At 50.4% G+C, this 21,351-nt stretch overlaps 1 protein-coding gene and 3 long non-coding RNA genes across 4 annotated transcripts in view; 2 read left to right on the forward strand and 2 right to left on the reverse strand.

Moving 5' to 3' along the window:
- The window catches only part of SPEN (spen family transcriptional repressor), a 66,287-nt gene extending 58,029 nt beyond the window's left edge, over positions 1 to 8,258 (reverse strand). The window contains exon 1 of the mRNA XM_068171852.1: positions 7,848 to 8,258. Coding sequence (XP_068027953.1) covers positions 7,848 to 7,930 — 83 coding nt within the window. The 5' untranslated portion in view covers positions 7,931 to 8,258. The remainder of the gene's footprint in view (positions 1 to 7,847) is intronic.
- A 2,319-nt stretch (positions 8,259 to 10,577) lies between these two features.
- LOC137461881 (uncharacterized) lies at positions 10,578 to 17,387 on the forward strand. Its single transcript, XR_010993521.1, has 2 exons — positions 10,578 to 12,751; positions 14,940 to 17,387. It is a non-coding gene; the product is annotated as an uncharacterized lncRNA (long non-coding RNA).
- Positions 17,075 to 20,952, reverse strand: LOC137461879 (uncharacterized). Its single transcript, XR_010993518.1, has 6 exons — positions 20,843 to 20,952; positions 20,481 to 20,741; positions 19,945 to 20,379; positions 18,534 to 19,349; positions 17,529 to 18,131; positions 17,075 to 17,390 (listed from the first exon to the last, which is right to left on the reverse strand). It is a non-coding gene; the product is annotated as an uncharacterized lncRNA (long non-coding RNA).
- LOC137461880 (uncharacterized) lies at positions 19,343 to 20,291 on the forward strand. The gene is made up of 2 exons (XR_010993519.1): positions 19,343 to 19,473; positions 20,192 to 20,291. It is a non-coding gene; the product is annotated as an uncharacterized lncRNA (long non-coding RNA).
- Positions 20,953 to 21,351: the final 399 nt, after the last annotated feature.

Consider the following 21,351-nt stretch of genomic DNA (forward strand, 5'->3'; position numbering starts at 1 on the left):
TTTCAGTGATGAACTTCACCTTTAAGCTGAAAAATCAGACTGACACAAGCTAGGCAAGAGCATTAACTGCAGCCTACCCAGGGGCTGTAAACTCTGAAAGGATGTAGAGGAAGAGATGTTTCCTAAGCTCAAATGCTGCCAAAAATGGTGTATCTCCCCATACCCACAACCAGCCTTATCATCTACAACATCAATCTTGAAGCCACTTCTGTTTTTTTAAATGTGGCAATGATTCTCTGCAACTAATTCTTCCAATACGTTGTTTCAGAGTTAAGAAAAAGACCAAAGGTTTACTGAGACTTTGATTACAAGGAGGTGACTGTGCTGGCCATTGGCTGTCAGGATACATACCCAGCTGCCTTCCTAAGAGCAGCATCTCACAGATCCCGTGAAATTAAATCAGATGTTGATTACACATACAAGGGAGATACTCATCCACCCTGAGCTTCTATTCCCCTCACGGTAAGGATGCTAATGAGGCCGGAAGACTTCTTTCCCCTCCAAAGATGACTTCTTTAAACATACAACTTGGCAATTTACTTTTCTTATTTTGCCCCATTAACTATTACAGGTCACCCGCAGCTGCCACAGAGAGCCTAAAGAGGGACATTTAAATGAGCCTCTGTGATCTCTTTGGCAGCCATCACTGTTAATGAGGACGGGAGGTATTCACCCGGCAGCAGGAGCAGATGGACCACGGCACGGAGCTTTGTGCCGTGCGGAAGCCGTGAACACCTCGGCGAAGACACAGGGAAAGCTGTGACAGGAACACCAAGTTACTCTCAATGAATCCCATGGATAGCAAACACAACCAGGTCAGTTTTCTTCCTGGAGAAAAACTGTAGGTGATTCACTACTTGCTTATATAAAATCATTTACAATCTGGCCTTTCTTTGTTGAGCTAAAAGATGGTTTCAAATCCAGTTCTGACTGAGTACCTGACCACCTTCGTGACAGGAACTTGGTCTGAACACTGCTCTCATTTCCTACCACACTGGGAACAATAAAAGGCATGGAAGCTCCTCCATTTAGACAGAGGGCATCCAAGAGGAACACACACAGGTCAGAACTATCTCACCAGCAGTATCCAACAGACAGCCCTGCAGATCATCCATTCACCCTGCTTCCAGAGACATCTGGACTTCTCTGGCTTCTCAGTGGAGAGATGAGAGCACTCTCAGGGCATTCTGATCAGATGCGGAAGCTCACGCTCCAGATCTAAGTGTGCTTATACAAAAAAAGTGCTTTCAGTTTTAAGTTGTTGAGCCTGATTAAAAAGGGGAAGAAAAAGGAAGCAAAAAAAGCACCCTTTTGTTCTCAAAGATGACCGAGCTCTAACCAGCCTTGCGAAAGACTGCTGCTCTCCTCCCACAATCAGTTTGTCTGAGCAGAAGAACGGATGCTCCTTTTGCATCTGACCTCTGCTCCTTCTCACCCAAGTCACCCCCAATGTCTGCACCTCGCACAAGGCACAGACACACAAACTCCAGTCCAGAGCCAGCCACACGCAACAGCTACAGAACGCATTTCCAAAAAATCCATCCCAGGAAGGATGTTGTTTCCACCAAATTCAGAGGTGCTGCCTTCAATCTTTCCTGCCGACAGACCAGGCCACAGCAGGCCCTGGGATGTATCTGGTGTATTTATAAAAAGCCTGCAACGATGTTTGTTCTTTTACTGAAGGATGTTATCATCACACTGCAGGATTTTACAGATTGCAGGAGACGATTACAGAGGTTAAACTGTAACTACTGAAATGCACAAACCAAAGCACTTGCTGTGTTTTATTCATGGTCCAGGAGCCTTCATCACCTCTGAATGTGCTGCTGCAGAACAGTGATGGAGATGGGTTTCAGGAGATCTGAGCTGCCATTACTCCCCAGGCAGAAAGGTGAAATCTCCAAATAAGTGTGTGTGTACAATCACCAGGAGGGAAATACTGCTGACTTGTAGCCTGGGTGATGAAAAAAGCAACTTCTGTCTGATTTTCATTAACTGTCCCAGGAATCTTCAGAACACCACAAAAACTTGAGCAAAGGAAAACAGCAAGGCTGGTTGTATACTGTGAATTTCCATCCTCAGGCTCCTGTTCCTCCCACAAGATTCCTAAATCAGCAAATCCAAAGATGCAGTTAAACTCAGAATCTTATTATGGAGAGCAATCATTTTTCTGGTTTATTCCTCAATTCATTGTTTAGGAATGTTTGTCCTTGCAGTCTTTGGTTTCAGGGCGTTCTCAGACCTCAGCAAGTTCAATGAACTTAATAAAAAACACAAGTGAAATACCTCACTGGTTCTTATTTTTGGTAGCTACAAATCCAGAGCGTATCCAACACAGTGGCAGCTCCACAACTCACACCCAACAGCAACTCTCCCAAAACCTTCAGCAGCCTAAAAGCAGCCAGGAGGGGCGACCCTCGGTTCTACCCCTTTGCAAACATCCTCAGAAAACAGTTTTGGTGTTTGCTATTTCTCAGCTGCCTCTTCACACGCAAAAGTGCATCTCCTCCCCTTCCTCACAACCCAACAGCAGTGTGAAACCACCACAACAGCAAGACAAGCTGCAGTTGTGACACATCAGCTCACAAAAACAAAGCTCCTGAGGAGCCCCAGGTCCGCCCTGACTCATCACCTCATCCACTATCTGCCTTCCACTCATTTGGATATTTACTTCCTTTTTTTATGGAAAGCCAGCGAGTGCCTCTTCGCCCTCAGCGAAGACAAGGACCTAATTTTGGACACGCCTTAAGGTCATCTGCCAGGGAACTTGGCATGACATTCTGGCCTATGAAAAGCAAGGAGGAATAAAAAAACAGTAAACAAGGCTATCACAAAGTGAATTTAAGCCTTTATCATCTCCTGTTCTGACCTGATGAATGGATTTAATACGTTTGTATGCCTCACTGGACTGGTACGTTCTCAACATATGAATCTGTTTTCTTGTACTCTGCAGGGATTATTTTACTGTTGTACCAGATGAATTTACAGTAAGGGCATGAAATACCAAAAGCCAACATAGCTCTTGAATGGCTCAGCAACAACAGAAACTGCTCACATCAAATCACAAATAATCACAACTAAACACAGCTTGGACCTTTGAAGAAACTTCAAGAAGAAACAATGCCAGCCAGGCTCAGCAGATGACAGAATTTTGTGACCAAGTGTCATCAACTTATCTTTCTACTACAGCTCAGCGTATAAAACCACTTAATAGAAGCTTAGTCCAAATCTACACTCTTTGTGGCTTTTCATTAAGTTTCTTTGAATAATTACCCAGCCGTTTCCTTGGGCAGCGTGGCGTCAACCAGCTGCCACCTCAAGTGCAGGAACAGGGCAGAATCCAGAGCAGCTGTGGAGCTCAGCCTGCTCAGGAGCCACCCTCCAGACTCGACCTGGGAGAAAGAACCAGGAGGCAGCTGCAGGCAGACACTGCTGGGTGCCAAGCCACGATGCCACTGAGGTGGTGCCTGTGCTGCTTTAGGGCACCTGGGATCTGTACTAGGAACAGAATTATTAAAGATCTGATGGCAAACCACCACCAGAACTGCCACCACCATCAAACGAGCCAACTGACTGACCAACCTACGCTCCGTGCGAGGCTGCCTTTCACTGGAACCCACCAAAAGAACTTGCCTCATGTACTCCCCTTCTGATTCTGGGCAATTATTTCAATCCCCCTGCCCCAGTCTCCCAACCAAACATCCTACTATGGTCTCTGGATTACATTACTGGAAGTGTCTGTAAAACCAGCACCAACAAGTTCTGATGCCACCCATTATTCCAGACATCACTCCAGTAAAACACAGGTGTAAACTGTACCCTCCCCTCCCTCACAGTTCTGAGCTGGAAAAGGCAGTGCCTCATCTGTGAAAATACCTAAAGTGACACAAACGCAGCGACAAAACAGGAATAGTTCTGTGGCCTTACTTCTGTATTTTCCTATAATAAAAGTACACCTGGACAGAGATCTGTATGGGCTGAGCCGAGTTAGGATAACCATCCATGTGTTTGCACCCCAAGTGATATCCAAGGACCTATCAGTGATCACCAAAATAAGCCAGGGAACACATTTAAGAAAACCAGGAGCACCATTCCTTCTGACTCAAGCCAGTTCCTGTGGAAAGGCACTGCAAGACCTGCCAGTGTCTGATGTGAGAAGATTTTCCTCCAAGTGTTCAACATCAGCAGTGGCCGTCACTGTTCTAGCCAGGTCACCAGAGCTACCAAAATTCCCCTACACCACCTCAGTCCACAGCAGTGACACGGAGCAGAAGGCACACATTCCACCCTCCAAGCCATCAAGACAAAACATTTACTCACAAACTGACCAAATATTCTCTAGGAATTACTGAAAACAGACACTCCACGTTTTTTGCAGTTATGTTTAAAATGCCAACCACTTCTCCAGGAGGTATCCAAAACATCTCCTGTGAAACAGACACTGGAATACAGCAAAGCCACACAAAGCCCATTTCCCACCCCCCAAAAAAACCCTTAAAAGTTATTTATCTTCTCCAAGATTCCCTGATCTGCAATGTATTCCGTTGATTTTCAAGGAGCACTTTTGTTTCCTGAAATACAGGGTTTCTCCAGGACTTGGTTGCCACTGTGAATGTCTTAATTCTCCCCAGCACAGGAGATTGCACACAACAGTCACATGGTCCATCATTAAGAGGCTTTTACTCCTCTTTGCCCTTTAAAACATCAGTAAAGGGACAAAGCCATGTTCTTTCAGATAACTGGAAGAAAACACAGGGAGGAAAAAAAATATGGAAGGGCAGCACTTGTGTTGGGGACAAGTGTTACTATATTTAGTCGCCTTGTTCTACAAGCTGCTGAGCATCTGTTTCAGTGATGGCAAACGACGGGTTTTTTCCAGCATTAATTAGGTGAACCCAAACCACTGCTCCCACCACTTCCCCAGGCTCACATCTCCCAGATCATAACTCGGATTTGCTACTTATTCCACCTGAACAGTGGATCTCCAATCCTGGCACTGGCTGCATTTCTATTTCAGGGTGCCTTAATAGCTCAGTTGAAAGGAAATGTAGAGCATTAGTTTTTGAAAAGGGAGTATTTGGGTAAGAAACTAAAACACAATTTCAATATACTGAATTGCACAGAAAATCTCTCCTTTGCAATCCCCTTTAATATCAGGGAAACAGATTTTAAAAAGGGCTTCTAAGGAAAAAAATAGCACTGCTCATGTAAGCCAGTGCTTCTCGAGACCAGCTTCAGTATTCTCTATTTTGAGAGAAGAATCCATAGCAGGGAGTGTTATTTCCATTCACCTCAATAAACTAAACAAACCAATCAGGAGCATTTGGGGAAAAAAATAATGAAAACATACATTTCTTCAAAATTCTTAATTCATTCCTTTATAGAATTCCTTCTGAGGCTGCAAATCCCAGCAAGGTTCCCACAGTCGGTGGTTAAGTGAAGGGGGGAGGAGAGGCAGCAAACCCTCCATACTCCTGCCGAGCTGTAAGTTCCAGGAGGTTTCCCTGAATTTTTGCTTCTTTGGAAACAAGATGGTTGTTTCTCAAACTCGTGCCTAGCAGGGACCGTGCCACAGCCCAGCGAACGGGCTCCCATCTGGGAAGGACTCCCAAGCCCAGTGGAAAAACAAACACTCGGGTGAGCTGCACAGAGGCTCCGGGGCTAAGGCGATTCCCGGCCGCAGCCCAGCCGAGGTTTGAGGCGCTTTTCCCCCAAAGCTCGCCCCGCTCCCATGGCTCAGCCTCCCCGCACGCGCTTCGCCCTATTCCCAGGCTGGGGGAGGGGTGGGAACTGGGCTCTGCCAAGCCCCGCTCCATCCCAAAAGACTTTCTCTGCCGACTACAGCGTCCTTTCCAAGAAGGGAGCCTTCCCCTTCCCACCTCCACAGCCGGGCAGCCGCTTCCCTTCCCTCTGGAGAAACCCACCACGCCGTGCAAGCCTTGTGCAGCGCCTGTCCCTTCCCCCAGGCGAGCACGGGCATACAAAGGAAGCCTCGCTCCATTGTCCACCTACAGCACCTACACACCGAGCCTCGGAGCCCCGCTCACCCCCTCACCCCTTTTCCAGCCACAAATATATCCCAGTGGTTACATCCCACCAGCATTGGGAGGTGGCGTGTCATTCCCTCCCCCTGCTTCAGTACCTGCAGCCAAAGGGCTGAAGCGTGTTTTTAACTGTTTACTGCCGTGAGATCAGCCTCATCCAAACACACAAATCCCGGGCAAAAATCACTTTGGAAAAACGGGGGGAAATGCCTGGCTACAAAGCTCCTTCCCAAACCTCCGATCGCAATTTGCCGAGGTAAAAACCAAAAGAAGGTAATTAATTCAGCGCCTGCCATTTTTCCCATCTATCTCCAAGCAACAGTACCATGGCAACTTTTTCCCTCCTTTAATACATCTTATAAAACGAGGAGGACTGGACAAAATAAAACCGAGGAATGTCAGATTTCCACTGTGGAGCGCCTATTCCCTCAGCTAGTTACAGCTGGAATTAACCAAATAACCCTAGAGCAAGGTTTTCCCCCCAAAACCTGGCTTTGTAAACAGCACTGGGTCACGTAACCTGGACTTGAGGGACACGACAAACCACCCTGAACACACATCCACCATCCCGCGCCTTCACCAGGCGGAGAATTCTTGGCTCAGGGGGATAACAAAGGTAAAAAAAGGTGACGCTTGATTAAAACAGGGCAATTTCAGAGCGATGAGGATGCAGAGATGGGGTTTGGCTGCTGCAGCAGCTGAGGCCAGGAGGATGGAGGGGGATGCGAGACCCCCAGTCCTTCCACAACAGACGACCAGAAACCAGGGAAGAGGCGCTGGGACCTTCCCTTCTCCCCCTCGGTGTCACCGCATCTATTTTTCCCATGGTGACTCATTATTAAGGACGCTCCGTCATTTTTCCAGCACAGGAAGATTAAAGGAAGCTTCAAAATCCATTTTTTTCTGCTGCTGGTGGGATTAAAGTGAAGCGCCTGTAGGGGCCATGAGCTGAGCAGGGCTCGTTGCTCTCCTTTTCTTCCTAAAAACCAGCTTCCAGTGTGGGGTGCATCAACGTGAGAGCATTTCCACAGGAAAAAGGTGTCGCTGAGGCGGCGGGGGAGAAGCCTCTTCCTCCTCCTCCTCCTCGCAGGGAAAGACGGAGGGAGGAGGAAAAAAACCCAACCATGCAAACAGCTACTACTTCCTTATGAACAGGATTAACCTATGCAATTAAAAAAAAAAAAAAAAAAAAACCAAGGAAAAAACAACCCAGCACGATATAAAGAGTCCAGAGCGCTTCCCGCGTGCAGGATCCCGTGTTTTCTCCGTGGGTTTGTGTGATTTTTTTTTTTTTTTCCCCAGAGTCACGTTTTCGCAGCTGCAGGCACTTCGGTTCCCACAGCTCGCTGCACCTCGGGGGGACACGCAGCATCCTCCACTGCTCCAGGTGGGAGGGAAACGCAGTGAAATGGGCAAAAATAAATAGAAAAAAGTCCGAGCGCTGAATAATTAAACAAAAAAAAAAAAAAAAGAGAAAGGAATGGAATGGAAAACAAGTCGGCCAGGCTCAACGCTGCCTCCCGACATCCTCGGCATGGGATCCGCTCCGCGACGACCGGCGAGCCCCACTCGCTGCTGCTCCGTCGTTTCGGGTCCATTTTTAGCCATTTTTGTATTTCCCCGCTCCGGCCGCGCCGCCGATCCCGCCATGGCGCGGGTTATTTACAGCGCTGTTTTCCTCCTCCTCTCCACGGGAACCGCCGTCTCCGCGCACTCCTCCCCCCGTTTCCCACGTTTTTCCCCCCGTTTTTCCCCACGCCGCGGGTCGGGCCGGACGGGCCCCGCTCGCCGCTGCCCACTCACCGTTTGAAGTGCTCGATGATCTTCTCCTCGCGCACGTTCTCCGGCAGGTTGCCCACCCAGAGGTGCCTGGTTTCCCGGACCATGCTGCGCGGCGCGGGGCGAGCCCGCCGCCCGTGCCCCGGCTCCCGGCCGCCGCCTGCCCCCGCGCCGCGCCGCCGGCCGCCGCTCGCTGCCCGCCGCCGCCTCCGCCTCGCCCTCCGCCCCTTCCGCCGCGGGGCCCGGCCGCCCTCAGCGCCACCGGCCGCCGGACCGCACCATCCCCGCCGGGGGGGCCCCCTGCCCGCGGGGCCGGCTGCCGGGCGCCGGGCTCGCTCTCCGCCGCGGCTGCGCTCCCTCGCCGGCTCCCCGCGCCGCGCCGCCCGCTCGCTCGCTCCCGCTGCCTCCTCCTGCTCCTCCTCCGGCAGCGGCAGCGCGGCGCCCCCGCCGCCGCCTCCTCCTCCTCCCCCCCCCCCCGCGCTCCCGCTGCTCCGCCGGCCCGGCCGCGCTCGCTCGCTCGCCCCCCCCTCCCCTTCCCTTTTCCCTTCCCTTGCCCGCGCCTCGCGCAGCGCCACACGGGGGCCCCCGCGCAGGCGCACTGCGCCCCGGGGCGCGCGCCGCGGGGTCGGCGGGGGGGGCGGGGCGAGAGCGCGCAACGCCCCGCGCGGGGGGGGGGGGGCGAAAGGGAGTGCGCGTGCGCGGAGCGGGCGGGGGCAGTGGGGGTGTGGGAAACGGGGGGATGAGGGAATTGGGGTGTGGGAAACGGGGGGATGAGAGATTTGGGGTGTGGGAAACGGGGGATGAGGGAATTGGGGTGTGGGAAACGGGGGGAAGAGGGAATCGGGGTGTGGGAAACGGGGGGATGAGGGAATTGGGGTGTGGGAAACGGGGGGATGAGGGAATTGGGGTGTGGGAAACGGGGGGATGAGGGAATCGGGGTGGGGGAAACGGGGGATGAGGGAATTGGGGTGGGGGAAACGGGGGGATGAGAGATTTGGGGTGTGGGAAACAGGGGGATGAGGGAATTGGGGTGTGGGAAACGGGGGATGAGGGAATTGGGGTGTGGGAAACGGGGGGATGAGGGAATTGGGGTGTGGGAAACGGGGGGATGAGGGAATTGGGGTGTGGGAAACGGGGGGATGAGGGAATTGGGGTGTGGGAAACGGGGGGAAGAGGGAATCGGGGTGTGGGAAACGGGGGGATGAGGGAATTGGGGTGTGGGAAACGGGGGATGAGGGAATCGGGGTGTGGGAAACGGGGGGATGAGAGATTTGGGGTGTGGGAAACGGGGGATGAGGGAATTGGGGTGTGGGAAACGGGGGGATGAGGGAATTGGGGTGTGGGAAACGGGGGGATGAGGGAATTGGGGTGTGGGAAACGGGGGGATGAGGGAATCGGGGTGTGGGAAACGGGGGGATGAGGGAATTGGGGTGTGGGAAACGGGGGGATGAGGGAATTGGGGTGTGGGAAACGGGGGGATGAGGGAATTGGGGTGTGGGAAACTGGGGGATGAGAGAATTGGGGTGTGGGAAACGGGGGGATGAGGGAATTGGGGTGTGGGAAACGGGGGGATGGGGGAATTGGGGTGTGGGAAACGGGGGGATGAGAGATTTGGGGTGTGGGAAACGGGGGGATGAGGGAATTGGGGTGAGGGAAACGGGGGGATGGGGGATTTGGGGTGTGGGAAACGGGGGGATGAGGGAATTGGGGTGTGGGAAACGGGGGGATGAGAGATTTGGGGTGTGGGAAACGGGGGGATGAGGGATTTGGGGTGTGGGAAACGGGGAGCAAGGGATTTGGGGTGTGGGAAACGGGGGGATGAGGGAATTGGGGTGTGGGAAACGGGGAGCGAGAGATTTGGGGTGTGGGAAACGGGGGGATGAGGGAATTGGGGTGTGGGAAACGGAGGGATGAGGGAATTGGGGTGTGGGAAACGGGGGGATGAGGGAATCGGGGTGGGGGAAACGGGGGATGAGGGAATTGGGGTGGGGGAAACGGGGGGATGAGAGATTTGGGGTGTGGGAAACGGGGGGATGAGGGAATTGGGGTGTGGGAAACGGGGGATGAGGGAATTGGGGTGTGGGAAACGGGGGGATGAGGGAATTGGGGTGTGGGAAACGGGGGGATGAGGGAATTGGGGTGTGGGAAACGGGGGGATGAGGGAATTGGGGTGTGGGAAACGGGGGCATGAGGGAATTGGGGTGTGGGAAACGGGGGCATGAGGGAATTGGGGTGTGGGAGACGGGGGGATGAGGGAATTGGGGTGGGGGAAACGGGGGATGAGGGAATTGGGGTGTGGGAAACGGGGGGATGAGGGAATTGGGGTGTGGGAAACGGGGGGATGAGGGAATTGGGGTGTGGGAAACGGGATGAGGGAATTGGGGTGTGGGAAACGGGGGGATGAGAGATTTGGGGTGTGGGAAACGGGGGGATGAGGGAATTGGGGTGTGGGAAACGGGGGGATGAGGGAATTGGGGTGTGGGAAACGGGGGCATGAGGGAATTTGGGTGTAGGAAACGGGGGAACGAGAGAATTGGGGTGTGGGAAACGGGGGGATGAGGGAATTTGGGTGTAGGAAACGGGGGGATGAGAGAATTGGGGTGTGGGAAACGGGGGGATGAGGGAATTGGGGTGTGGGAAACGGGGGGATGAGGGAATTGGGGTGTGGGAAACGGGGGGATGAGAGAATTGGGGTGGGGGGTGTGGGAAATGGGGAGCGAGAGAATTGGGGTTGGGAAAATGGGGAGCGAGAGAATTAGGATTGTGAGACAGTGGGAGATTCAGACATGCAATGGGGAGTTGTAAGATAACGGGGGGCTCTGAGAGTCTTGTGGGGGGCTGTGAGGATCATTACAGGGGCTTTGAAAATTGTAATGGGGCAGTGAGAGTTGTGATGGGGGGCTGTGAGAGATGTAACAGGCTCTGCAAGAATTGTAGTGAGGGGCTGTGAGAAATGTACCGGGGCTCTCCAGGTTGTGATGGGGCTGTGAGAAAAGGGGCTGGGAGACTCAGCACACTGGGCTGCTGGAGTCGGAACAGGGAGCTGTGAGATACAGAACGGGTTGCACTGCAAGGTCCTGCTGGCACGGCTCAAAGGGGCTTCACCCAGCCAGGGGCCCCAGCTGACCCCCAAACCCACAGCTCCCCCAAATCCCATAAGGATTCCAAAATCCTGGGGCACAGGCTACCTTCATCGCCAGGTGAGCACACACCCAGCCGTGGCCACCAGGCAGAGAAGTAAAAGGTTAATTGAGGTGGTGGCAGGGAGGGCTGCGTGCTGCCCTGGCTCTGGTGTCTGTAATGGCTCCAGAGGCCAGAGCAGCAGGAACCTCGAGTGGGGCGGCAGGGGGATCCCCAAACCCCGCCTTGGCTGCTCCACATGCTCCCCTCCACTGACACAGGGAGGATGTGTCACCCTGAGACACTCCCTCCACCGAAGCAGCGTGGCCATGTTGTTCTGAGGCACTTCCTCCAACAGAACACAGACCAGGCTGCCCTGAAAACCACGCAGGAGAAACTCCCGCTGTGGGAAGGAGTCACCTCCCACTCCCCCACGGGGGCTGGCACAGCTCCTTAATTAACATGGGGTGAAGAAATTGCCCAGTGCCAATATCACCCGTTTCTAGTTGCCTGACATGTCACACCCCAGCTCTGCAACGTAGAACTAAACATTTTTTAACCCACAAGATCTTCTCTTCCACCAAAACATGCCACTACACTGATAAAACACCTATTTCTATGTCCCCAAAGGAAAATGCCCAACCAGTTCTCACTGTGAGACTCCGAGCAGCTTGAGGTCAGAATAAAACACACCCACAGCCACGATTGTTGGTGTTTAAAGCCTTCGCTGCTTTCACCACAGAGCAAACCCTTATTTCAGTATTTTCCATGGCCAAAGTCTCCTGATGACGTTTTGGTATTGATCAAACCCATGTTTTATTTGTCGGAGCTGCCTTTTGCCACCCAGTCCGGCCGGACACCGTAACCTTCCGGCAACAAGTCCACCTCGCTACTGGTCAAAGTCACCGAGCTGTAGTGCCTTAACAAACATGCAAATCTCCCGATTTAATCAGATCTCTGACGCACGTGGACTCGATCCGTGGTGGCCCCGAGCCTTAGCCCCGACTCCAGCGGCTGCAAGCCCATCCTTTGGCAGCCCCGTGCCTCAGTTTCCCCAGCGATGATGGGCTCTGCCGAACTGGGATCTACTGATTAATTAAAAACCCCAACAACTCCTTGCACGCAAACCATCTATTATTCAAAACGTGTGATGGAGCCACGTGTGCAAAGAAAATGTGCTGCCAACACGCTCCACCGGTGATTCCGGTGTGGAACTGGGCTCAGCTTTCCATTTTACCTGGTGGGAAGCCCAAGGAGTAGTTTGTACATGTCTCTACCTTTAAGGGGCTCTCCATTTCGGAGAGGAAAAACCCAAACCAAAACTGCCAAAAAATCAAACAACTTTTCCATGACCAATTCTCCCTCTCTGATGGAGTGTACTTGCTGCAACTGCAATCCCAGCTGTTCTTTCTCCTGTTGGGGTGGCATCTCCGAGGGACACAAGGAAACCACATCAGCTCCCAGCTCCTTCCAGGGAATCTCACACGGAGTCACTGCTGTCACCCGGCCATCTCACAGGACATGCAGGGGCTGGGAGCTGTCACAAACAAAGCCATTGACTCTGCTGACAGGAGAGGGTTCAGACGAGTGCCAGGAGGGTTCCATTTACACAACAGCCAGCTGGAAGAGCAGCACAAAGCTCGGCTGATGACGCAAAACAAAGCTCTGGACCATGGTGATACTCTTCAAATGTTTTGCAGGGAAGCTGTTCCTAGTTGCAACCGCACCAGCAATGCTGCTGTAACCAGATCCCCCCAGCTCAGCCGAAGATTTTGAAGAACACAGTCCCAGGCTGGAGAGCAGAGCAGGTATAACCCTCCCCTCAGCAGGCCAGAGGGGCTGTGACGAAGGACCAACACCACCCTTGTGTCTGCAGAACAGACACGCGTTTGTGCCAGCCCAGTGTCCTGCCATGAGCGACAGCATCGTGAGCAGCCGGGGCGAGACACGGCTGCACTGCCCTGTGTGCTGCCCTTCCCAGGGGCCAAACAGCTGAGCACAAGGGGACTTGAGCTGTTCTCCATAACCCGACGGCCCTCGGCCTTTGGGATACACACTGCAAGGAACGATTTATGTTACTCCTGGGAGGGTGTAGCTGAGAGCCTGGCTATCTCTGGACAACTCAGCCAGCCCCACAGTTAAAACATTTGGATGTTTCTTATCAGTGCCTGGAGAGGATTAAAGTGCCAGGCCATTTATTAGTGAGGGAGCAGGTTATAAACCTATCTCAGCTTGAACACCACGTTCACATCAGGAAAAGCAAGGCAAGAACAGGACAGATCAAAAGAGAGCCATTAAAGGCGTGAGAAAATGGGGCTGCCATATAAGGAGCTAATAAAGTTAGCAGCTCTCCAGTTTGAAGGGAAAAAAAAGGGCAGGAGAAGCGGAAAACATCCTTGGGTCCACACAGCAGCCTCTCTTTGAGGAGGAAAAACCAATAAATAGAAGTGGGCAGACACAATGCTTCAAAAGGCAGGTTTATCCTTTGTGAACACGGCACCTTTCCCGAGCGGCGGAGCTGCCATGCGTCGCTGAGACTGCTCATCGAACGTTTCAAAAAGCAAATATTAGATACTGAACGAGGACAGCAACCAGGACTCTGTTGGCTCAGACCATAACTTCCTACCCTCAGGTCTGGCTCAGCAACATCTCTGTGTGGCGTGCTGGGAAACGGGGGACATTACACCTCTCCCTGGCTACATCAGCCAGGATTCATGGGGATCTGAGCGGGAACACGAGGGTTCTCCCCACCACCAGAGCACAGCCAGTTCTTTTGCTTTTTGTAAAAAAGCAGGACGTTTCCCAGCAAAGAGCCCCAAGAAACACTCAGAGTGTTCCTTTGTTTGAGCCAGCCAGCTGCAGCCACCATCTTGTCAGGGTAAAATGTATTTACGTGTCTTCCTCACTCATTGATAGTATTTATTAAAAGAACACTATGACAACTGAACATCAAATTCCCAGCTAGGCTTTTATCTCCTTTTTAAGCCAGCCTGAATTATTGGCCTAATTTTATAGCTTACCCATTCTGCTTTATGCTCATTTTCTCCAAGAAAGAATTGGTGCTGTTTGATATTTAGGCCCATTTGCTGCCAAGACAGAGGCTATCAGCTTAGGGGCTGAAAACACTTGGAGCACAGAGCTGAGTTCTGAAGCCTTAACCAACAAAGCACAGAATTTATATTAATAAAGCTCTTGCTTTCGGTTCTTTTTGGGGGTCAGTGCTCCAAATCTTCCTGAGATGACTCTGTGCAGAAAACTCCCTTCACGTTTTTGAAACGCAGTATTTAGTAATTTTTCTGACGCTCTTCCCTGTGGTGTTCTTATCCACAGTGCCAGGGACAGGAGCTGCCACAAAATGCCACCATTTTAGCCAGTGGCTTAGCACCAGTCACATCCCACAGCCCAGTATAGAGGGGCCCCTGGACCTCAGTTGACATTGAACCCATTATTATCTCTATATAAAAGTACATTTCTGTTTTTAAAATTCCTTCTTCAAAGAACCAGAGGTTTCTTCAGCAGCAGAACCCAGTGTGATGGTTAAGCCACACAAACAAAACCTACATGCCAACATAGGACTGCAAAAGAGTTTACTCTCGCTTATGGTGTGGTAGATATATTAGAAATAACACTTTTTCTTTAGCTTGTTGTTGGGAAACAATCACGGGAATATCACAGTGCCAGCTTCTGCCCTGCTTCCCCTTGCCCCCAGACTCCTGTACAACCACGGGCCAGAGAGTTGTGTCTGCTCACCTCACAAGGGTTCTCTCCAAACACAGGGCTTTCATCACTACACAGGACTATGGCCTTCCAGGCTGCAGAAGATTATATTTTAAGGGAAAACCAAAAAAAACAAACATAAAAAAAGACAGTTCCATGTGATTTGATACCCAAACAGGACAACTGCAAAGGATATAAATCCCCTAGGACTGGTTAGATCACCGAACCCTATACTTTGCCATTTTTAACACCTAATTGTTGCATTAACTCTACATCCAGATGTGATTTTTACCTGTGTGCAATGCCCAGGAGAAAAAAAAAAATCTCAGAAATTACACTGGAAATGTTAGAGGACAAGGCTTTAGCACAAGCCCCACAGTCTAAACCTGCAAGCTACAGGCTGCTCTTCCCACATTCCTCATTGGACTGAGCAGCATACCCAGCACAAAATAAACACCGAGCCACCACCATCTGAGCTTTAGTTTCATCAAACACCATTTTGATACCACAGCAACGTGAGGGTGTTTAAATAAAAAGGAGTGACCCCATGTCTGTGGAGTTACTGCTCCTTCACTCCAGAGAAAGCACAAAGAGAAATATTTGTGCATCAACACCTGCTGCGCTCTAAGCCTCTCCTCCAACACGGCATGGGAGAAGTTCCTTGTCTGCCTTTGGCTTTTATTTTCACCTCTGCAGATCTCACAGTGCAGCTTTTTAACTCCTTGGGCTAAGAGCAAAGCTTGAAAGACCATGGTTTTCTCCTGAACAGAGGAGGAGTGGAGGTTTGTATCGCTTTTTGGCACTGGAAATTCAGGTTTTGTTTAGCTTGGAAATATCATGGATGTAGCCTGAGTAACTCTTCAGGGTGGTAAAAGTTCAGCACTCACAAGGCAATTCTCAGTCATTTATTCTAAACTGCCAAAGGAAAGTAATTTAGAGTCCCACAGGGTGTGCCAGCCTGAAAAATGTGGAATCCTCCCAACAGGCAGCTTCTTGCTCCTCCAAACCTCCCTGCCAGCAAAGGCCTATGAAGAGTACAAGGTGTATCTCCAAACCAACACAGCCCTAATGAGGGAATAAAATCCAAATCCCTGTCCACACTGGCTTATTCCAAACAAGGCTCTAGGCACACTGTTCACACATCTACCACAGGGAGCAGGGTATGAAATGTGGCCTGGCCACCTCATCCCCACCCTGCGCTTAATTTTGGCCAAAAATGATAAAAGCTGTAGCTGTGCTAGAAATCCCTGCAGCAACCAGTCAGTGAAATAATTTCTCCTAAGGGGCTTCTCCAGGGCCGGGTCAGACAGTGGCATCCATGGAATCCTGATGCAATATCCTCATTAAGAGTGGCTAACGACCCCCAGCACTCCCTGTGCACTAATGACTGCGGGAGGCTTCGCCTCCAAGCCATGTGTGACCTGGCAGAGACCAGCACCAGGTCTCTGGTTATTACCTTTGCAACACAACAAAAGAAATGACACCCAGTAAGGAAGCGTTTCCCTTCTTCCCCGCAGGTGAGCAGGACCCTGAGGAATGGAGTAATAAACCAGCTGCATCTCAAAGGAGCAAGTTCACAGCGGAAAAATAAAAAATGTTGTTCAAGGGGACCCTGATCTTCATCAACAGCATTTAAAATGTTCAACACTCCCTCCGACCTCCACTGCCTTTGCCTGAGCAAAATTAGGAGGAATAGACTATCCCACGTAGGTCTGTGGGCTTGGAGGGAAAGGGGCCCCACAGTTTTACTCCCTGGAGGCACCCGCTCTCCCCACCCCTTTTGTGTGTATTTTTTTTTAACGTGCCACACATCAGCACAATGCTGACAAGGGCTTTGTATGTTTTCTGCCTATGCAGCAGTTCAAGACACACAACTCTGGATTTTTTGAAAGGGAAAGGGGGAGGGAGCTGCCCTTTGCTGTACTGTTTAATTGCACCGCTTGCTCTTCTGCATGACCACAGGGAAGGGAAAAAGCACCAAGGTTTAAAAACAGAACCATTTTTAGTAGCCAAAAGGGTCAAACGCAGTCTTCTCACAAGATACAGCGGAGCTCAGAGTAAAATCTACCAGAGACAAGAAAAAAGTTATAATTCACCAGGGTTTCTTCTCTGGAGTTGGATGTGACCCCAGAAAACAGCTCATCCATCCTCACTTGCTGCTGTTACAGTCTCCACATTTGCACACCTGCCAATGCAGATTCCAGCACTGAAAAAAAAAAGGATGGAAAGGTCTGGAAAGCTGGACTGTCGGATTTTCCACCTGCCAGGAGCAGATCAACGAAGCCCGGGTGGCTGAGCTCCAAGGAGCAGCGAGCAGAGCACGTTACCAGCCTTCTGGAGTTCCCATCTCACACGCACATGCCTGATTCGGACAGCGCTGGCAAACAGCTTCCTTCAAAAATAAGGATGACTAATCCACAGCAGCGCCGCTTTATTTATTTATTTTAAAGGCCACAAGGCAGAGCTTTTTCCAGAAGCATCAGCCTTTGTGAACCAGCAAGCAGTGGGAAGGGGAAGCCCTGGGACCCACTCATGCTCTGCAGACAGAAGTAACCACAGGAACACTGTGGGTTTGTGTGGCCCGTGTGTGACACACGCAGACATGGCTGGAGCCTTGTCCCTCACGGTTCTGGCAAGGCCAGATCCCACTGCCTGGGTGACTCCTGGATCCCTGCGTGGTTTGTAGGGATCTGCTGTGGAGAGGGGTTACATAAACAATACATGGTTTCCCTTGGAAAAAAACAAACAAACACAACCAGAGGACAAAAGGCATGAAACAGCATTAACCCGTAACTGCAGCATCCCCCGGGGTGAGGGGATGTGCTGGAAAAAAACGGGGTGCAGGGATTTGGGATCAAAGCAGAGCACCTGAATCGCTCCGTGGGCCCAGTCCCCCCAGCAAGGTCACTCTGGCTCGCAGGGACACACATTAGTGCTCCAGCGCAAGGCTGCGCTGGAACCGCAGTGGAGGCAGCGCTGCAGGAGGTCACTTAGGGACTGCACAAAGGGAATGGATTAAAAAAAAAAAAAAAAAAAATCCATAAGCAGATGTTTACTGACATGCAGCAAATCCACAGCTCGGCTCTGGAAAGCTGCGTAGCTGGAGGGAGAACAGCCCAGTTCCCAGGACGCAGCAAATACTTTGCATCTACAGATTTAGGTTACAGCTTTTAGCCAGCCCCACACACGCCACCCCACCCACCACCCCCCACCAAAAAAAACCCAAACCAAACCAAATTTGTCATCTTTCTAAGCACTCAGAAATTGAGGTTTGCCACCGAGGTGATTCTGGGTGATGGCACCATTAAATACTTACCCACCTCACAGCCAAGGGCTGCACAATCTGAAATTTGTGAGTGTTTGCAAAGGGTTTGGAAAGCTTTCCAAGGAAGGTGCTGTAGGATTGTAAATCCTTCCCGTTATTAATAAAAGGGAGCTATTGTTCCAGCTCTAATCAAGCCTTGTCTCCAGCTGGGCAATTTTAAAATGCAATTCAAAACACACACAGGAAAAAAAAAAAAAAAAAGATCATGAGGAAGCTTCGGGGAAAAAAAAAAAAAACCAAAAACAAAAACAAAACCCCAAACCAAAACAGTGAAGGAGAAATGGGAGGAGGGAAGGAAAATAAAAAATAATACTCCTGCTATTTAAAATGAATTCCAGCAGGAGCATGCTGGGGCCGGGGGGGAAATCCCCTCTCCCACCGCCTGGGAAAGGTCACTTATGCCATCGGTGCCATGGCCACGCCGGAGCAGAGCTGCGGCGCTGCCAGCCCTGCCTCATCCATCTCCATCAGCGACAGCTCTGCTTCCCATTTATTTAGAGGGAAAAGGGAAAAAAAACAAAAAAAAAAAAACCAAAAAAGAACCAAACACCTCCAAGTTGCAAACACCTCCCAGTGCTCTGTTTTCAAGGCTGGGGGAACGAAGCAAGGGGGAGCGGCTTGGAATGAGGCTCCCAGTCAGGGAGAGGTGGCGCATCCTCCTCCTCCTCCTCCTCCTCCTCCTCCTTCTCCTCCTCCTGCCCGGCGCTGCGGCAAAGGCGCCGCAGTGGGGGCTCCCCGCCCCCGCGGAAACTTCTGGAACGAGCAGCCAAGCTGGAGAGAGGAGCTAAACCTTTACACCCGCAGAGGGGAGAGGGGAAAAAAAACAAAAACAAAACAAAAAAACAAACCCATGTAATAGAAGGGAGAGGATTGCACAAGGCCGGGGAAAAACGAGAGATCTCTGTAAAAGCGAAGCCCCCGAGCGGCTCCGGCGGCCCCGGCTCGGGGCGGGGTGCAGCCGCCTCGGCTCGAAACAAAACGCCCCAGCAAAGCGTATTTAAAAAAAAAAAAAAAAAAAAGGGAAAAAATGGTGGTGTTTGTAGCGCGAGATGGTGGGATGAAGGAGCTGATCCCTCCTCCTGGATCTACAGCAAAGCCAGCCATTGCAGTTCCATTTATCCTTTTTTTTGTGCAACGAATTGTCTGAGCCGGACTATTCGGTTGCATTTGCAGCTTCACTTACTGCGGTTTGGTTCTGTCGTGCTTTTTTTTCCTTTTTGTTTCTTTTTCTTTTTTTTTTTTTTTTTCTGGGTGTATTTTTTCCTCTTTTTCATTAAAAAAATAATCCTTACCAAATCTCCCAAGGAAAAATCTACATCTCTGTGGAACAAATAAAACATTCAGGCACAAACTTCCGTCATGGACTGTAAAAAAAGAGATGGGTTGGTTTTTGTTATTTTTTTCGTCTTTTGTTTTTTATTTTTGATGGCATTTTTTCTCCTGCTTTTAGGACACATTGTAGTAGGAAACCAATGGAGGAAAACAAAGGTAATATATATATATATATATATAAAATCAAAGACATATATATGGGCCAAAGTTATAGTGATTATATATAATTAAATTATAGTTTCTAGGTATGTGGGCTTATTTTGTATTTTAAGTAGTCCCTAGGAAAAGGTCATATATATAAAAATATGAAATATATAGCAGTATTTATATATTTATATATAATACTGCTAATATATAGCAGTATTTATACGTTTATATTTATATTTAAATACATACAAGTATTTCTGTATCCATAGAAGTAAAAGAGCATCTGTATGGGCCTAAATCTGCAATTCTATGGGAAAAAAAGCAGTATTTTTGGTACATAGCTTTTAAGAAATAAGAGGCAATGTTATAGCCTGTAACAACACTTTGATGCAGGAAAAAAGGGTAAGGCAACATTAAAAGAATATTTAAAACAACAAAAAAAAAAACCCAAAACAAAACAAAAAAAAAAAAGCATGGTACCTTGGCTACAGCCTCCAACAACGAGCGTGTGGATGTTACGGGATTTGGGGGTTTTTTAATGGTATTACCAGGTTTGATCACACCAATATATGATTTTAATTAAGCGAATGGCGGGCAAGCTGTCGTGGGGAGCAGGCGAGCAGCGATCGCTTCTTCCCACACCACTCCGGCTCCGATGATAAATAAATCAATCCTCGTGCCTTTGGGACTTTTTTTTTTGTATTGTTTTTTTTTTTCCCCCCCTAAGCACTTTTGGGAATTTTCCATGCCGCGATGAGACCGGGAGATGGCGGCTTCAACCCCCGCGAAGGAGAAAAGCGGTGGAAAAGCAAAGAATTAGGCATAAACTACCCACCTTGGGGGCGCGGGTGGTGATCATGAGGGAAGGGGTTGGGGGGCATGCGGAAAGCGCAATTCAGGGCCAAAACCCCTCAGCTGTGAGGGGAAAAAAGAAAAAAAAAAAACATATTAGGGGTATAACGGGGGGAGCTGAGAAAAGCGGTGGAAAAGCAAAGAATTAGGCATAAACTACCCACCTTGGGGGCGCGGGTGGTGATCATGAGGGAAGGGGTTGGGGGGCATGCGGAAAGCGCAATTCAGGGCCAAAACCCCTCAGCTGTGAGGGGAAAAAAGAAAAAAAAAAAACATATTAGGGGTATAACGGGGGGAGCTGAGAAAAGTGGTGGAAAAGCAAAGAATTAGGCATAAACTACCCACCTTGGGGGCGCGGGTGGTGATCATGAGGGAAGGGGTTGGGGGGCATGCGGAAAGCGCAATTCAGGGCCAAAACCCCTCAGCTGTGAGGGGAAAAAAGAAAAAAAAAAAACATATTAGGGATATAACGGGGGGAGCTGAGAAAAGCGGTGGAAAAGCAAAGAATTAGGCATAAACTACCCACCTTGGGGGCGCGGGTGGTGATCATGAGGGAAGGGGTTGGGGGGCATGCGGAAAGCGCAATTCAGGGCCAAAACCCCTCAGCTGTGAGGGGAAAAAAAAAAAAAAAAAAAAAAAAACATATTAAGGGTATAACGGGGGGAGCTGAGAAAAGCGGTGGAAAAGCAAAGAATTAGGCATAAACTACCCACCTTGGGGGCGCGGGTGGTGATCATGAGGGAAGGGGTTGGGGGGCATGCGGAAAGCGCAATTCAGGGCCAAAACCCCTCAGCTGTGAGGGGAAAAAAGAAAAAAAAAAACATATTAGGGATATAACGGGGGGAGCTGAGAAAAGCGGGGGCTCCGCCACGGCCGAATGAAAGTGCGCATTTCTGGCCATTTTCACATCCTTTGGCAAAGGAGGAAAGGGCAGGAGGGAGGGGGGGATAAGAAGAAGGTCAGGTTTCACCCGCAGCGCTTTCGCCGCCCGCCCGGAGGGGATTCCCACAGGCTCGGAGCCCCTCCGCTGTGCCC

The sequence above is a fragment of the Anomalospiza imberbis genome, chromosome 23 (assembly GCF_031753505.1).
Source record: "Anomalospiza imberbis isolate Cuckoo-Finch-1a 21T00152 chromosome 23, ASM3175350v1, whole genome shotgun sequence".
NCBI lineage: Eukaryota > Metazoa > Chordata > Aves > Passeriformes > Viduidae > Anomalospiza > Anomalospiza imberbis.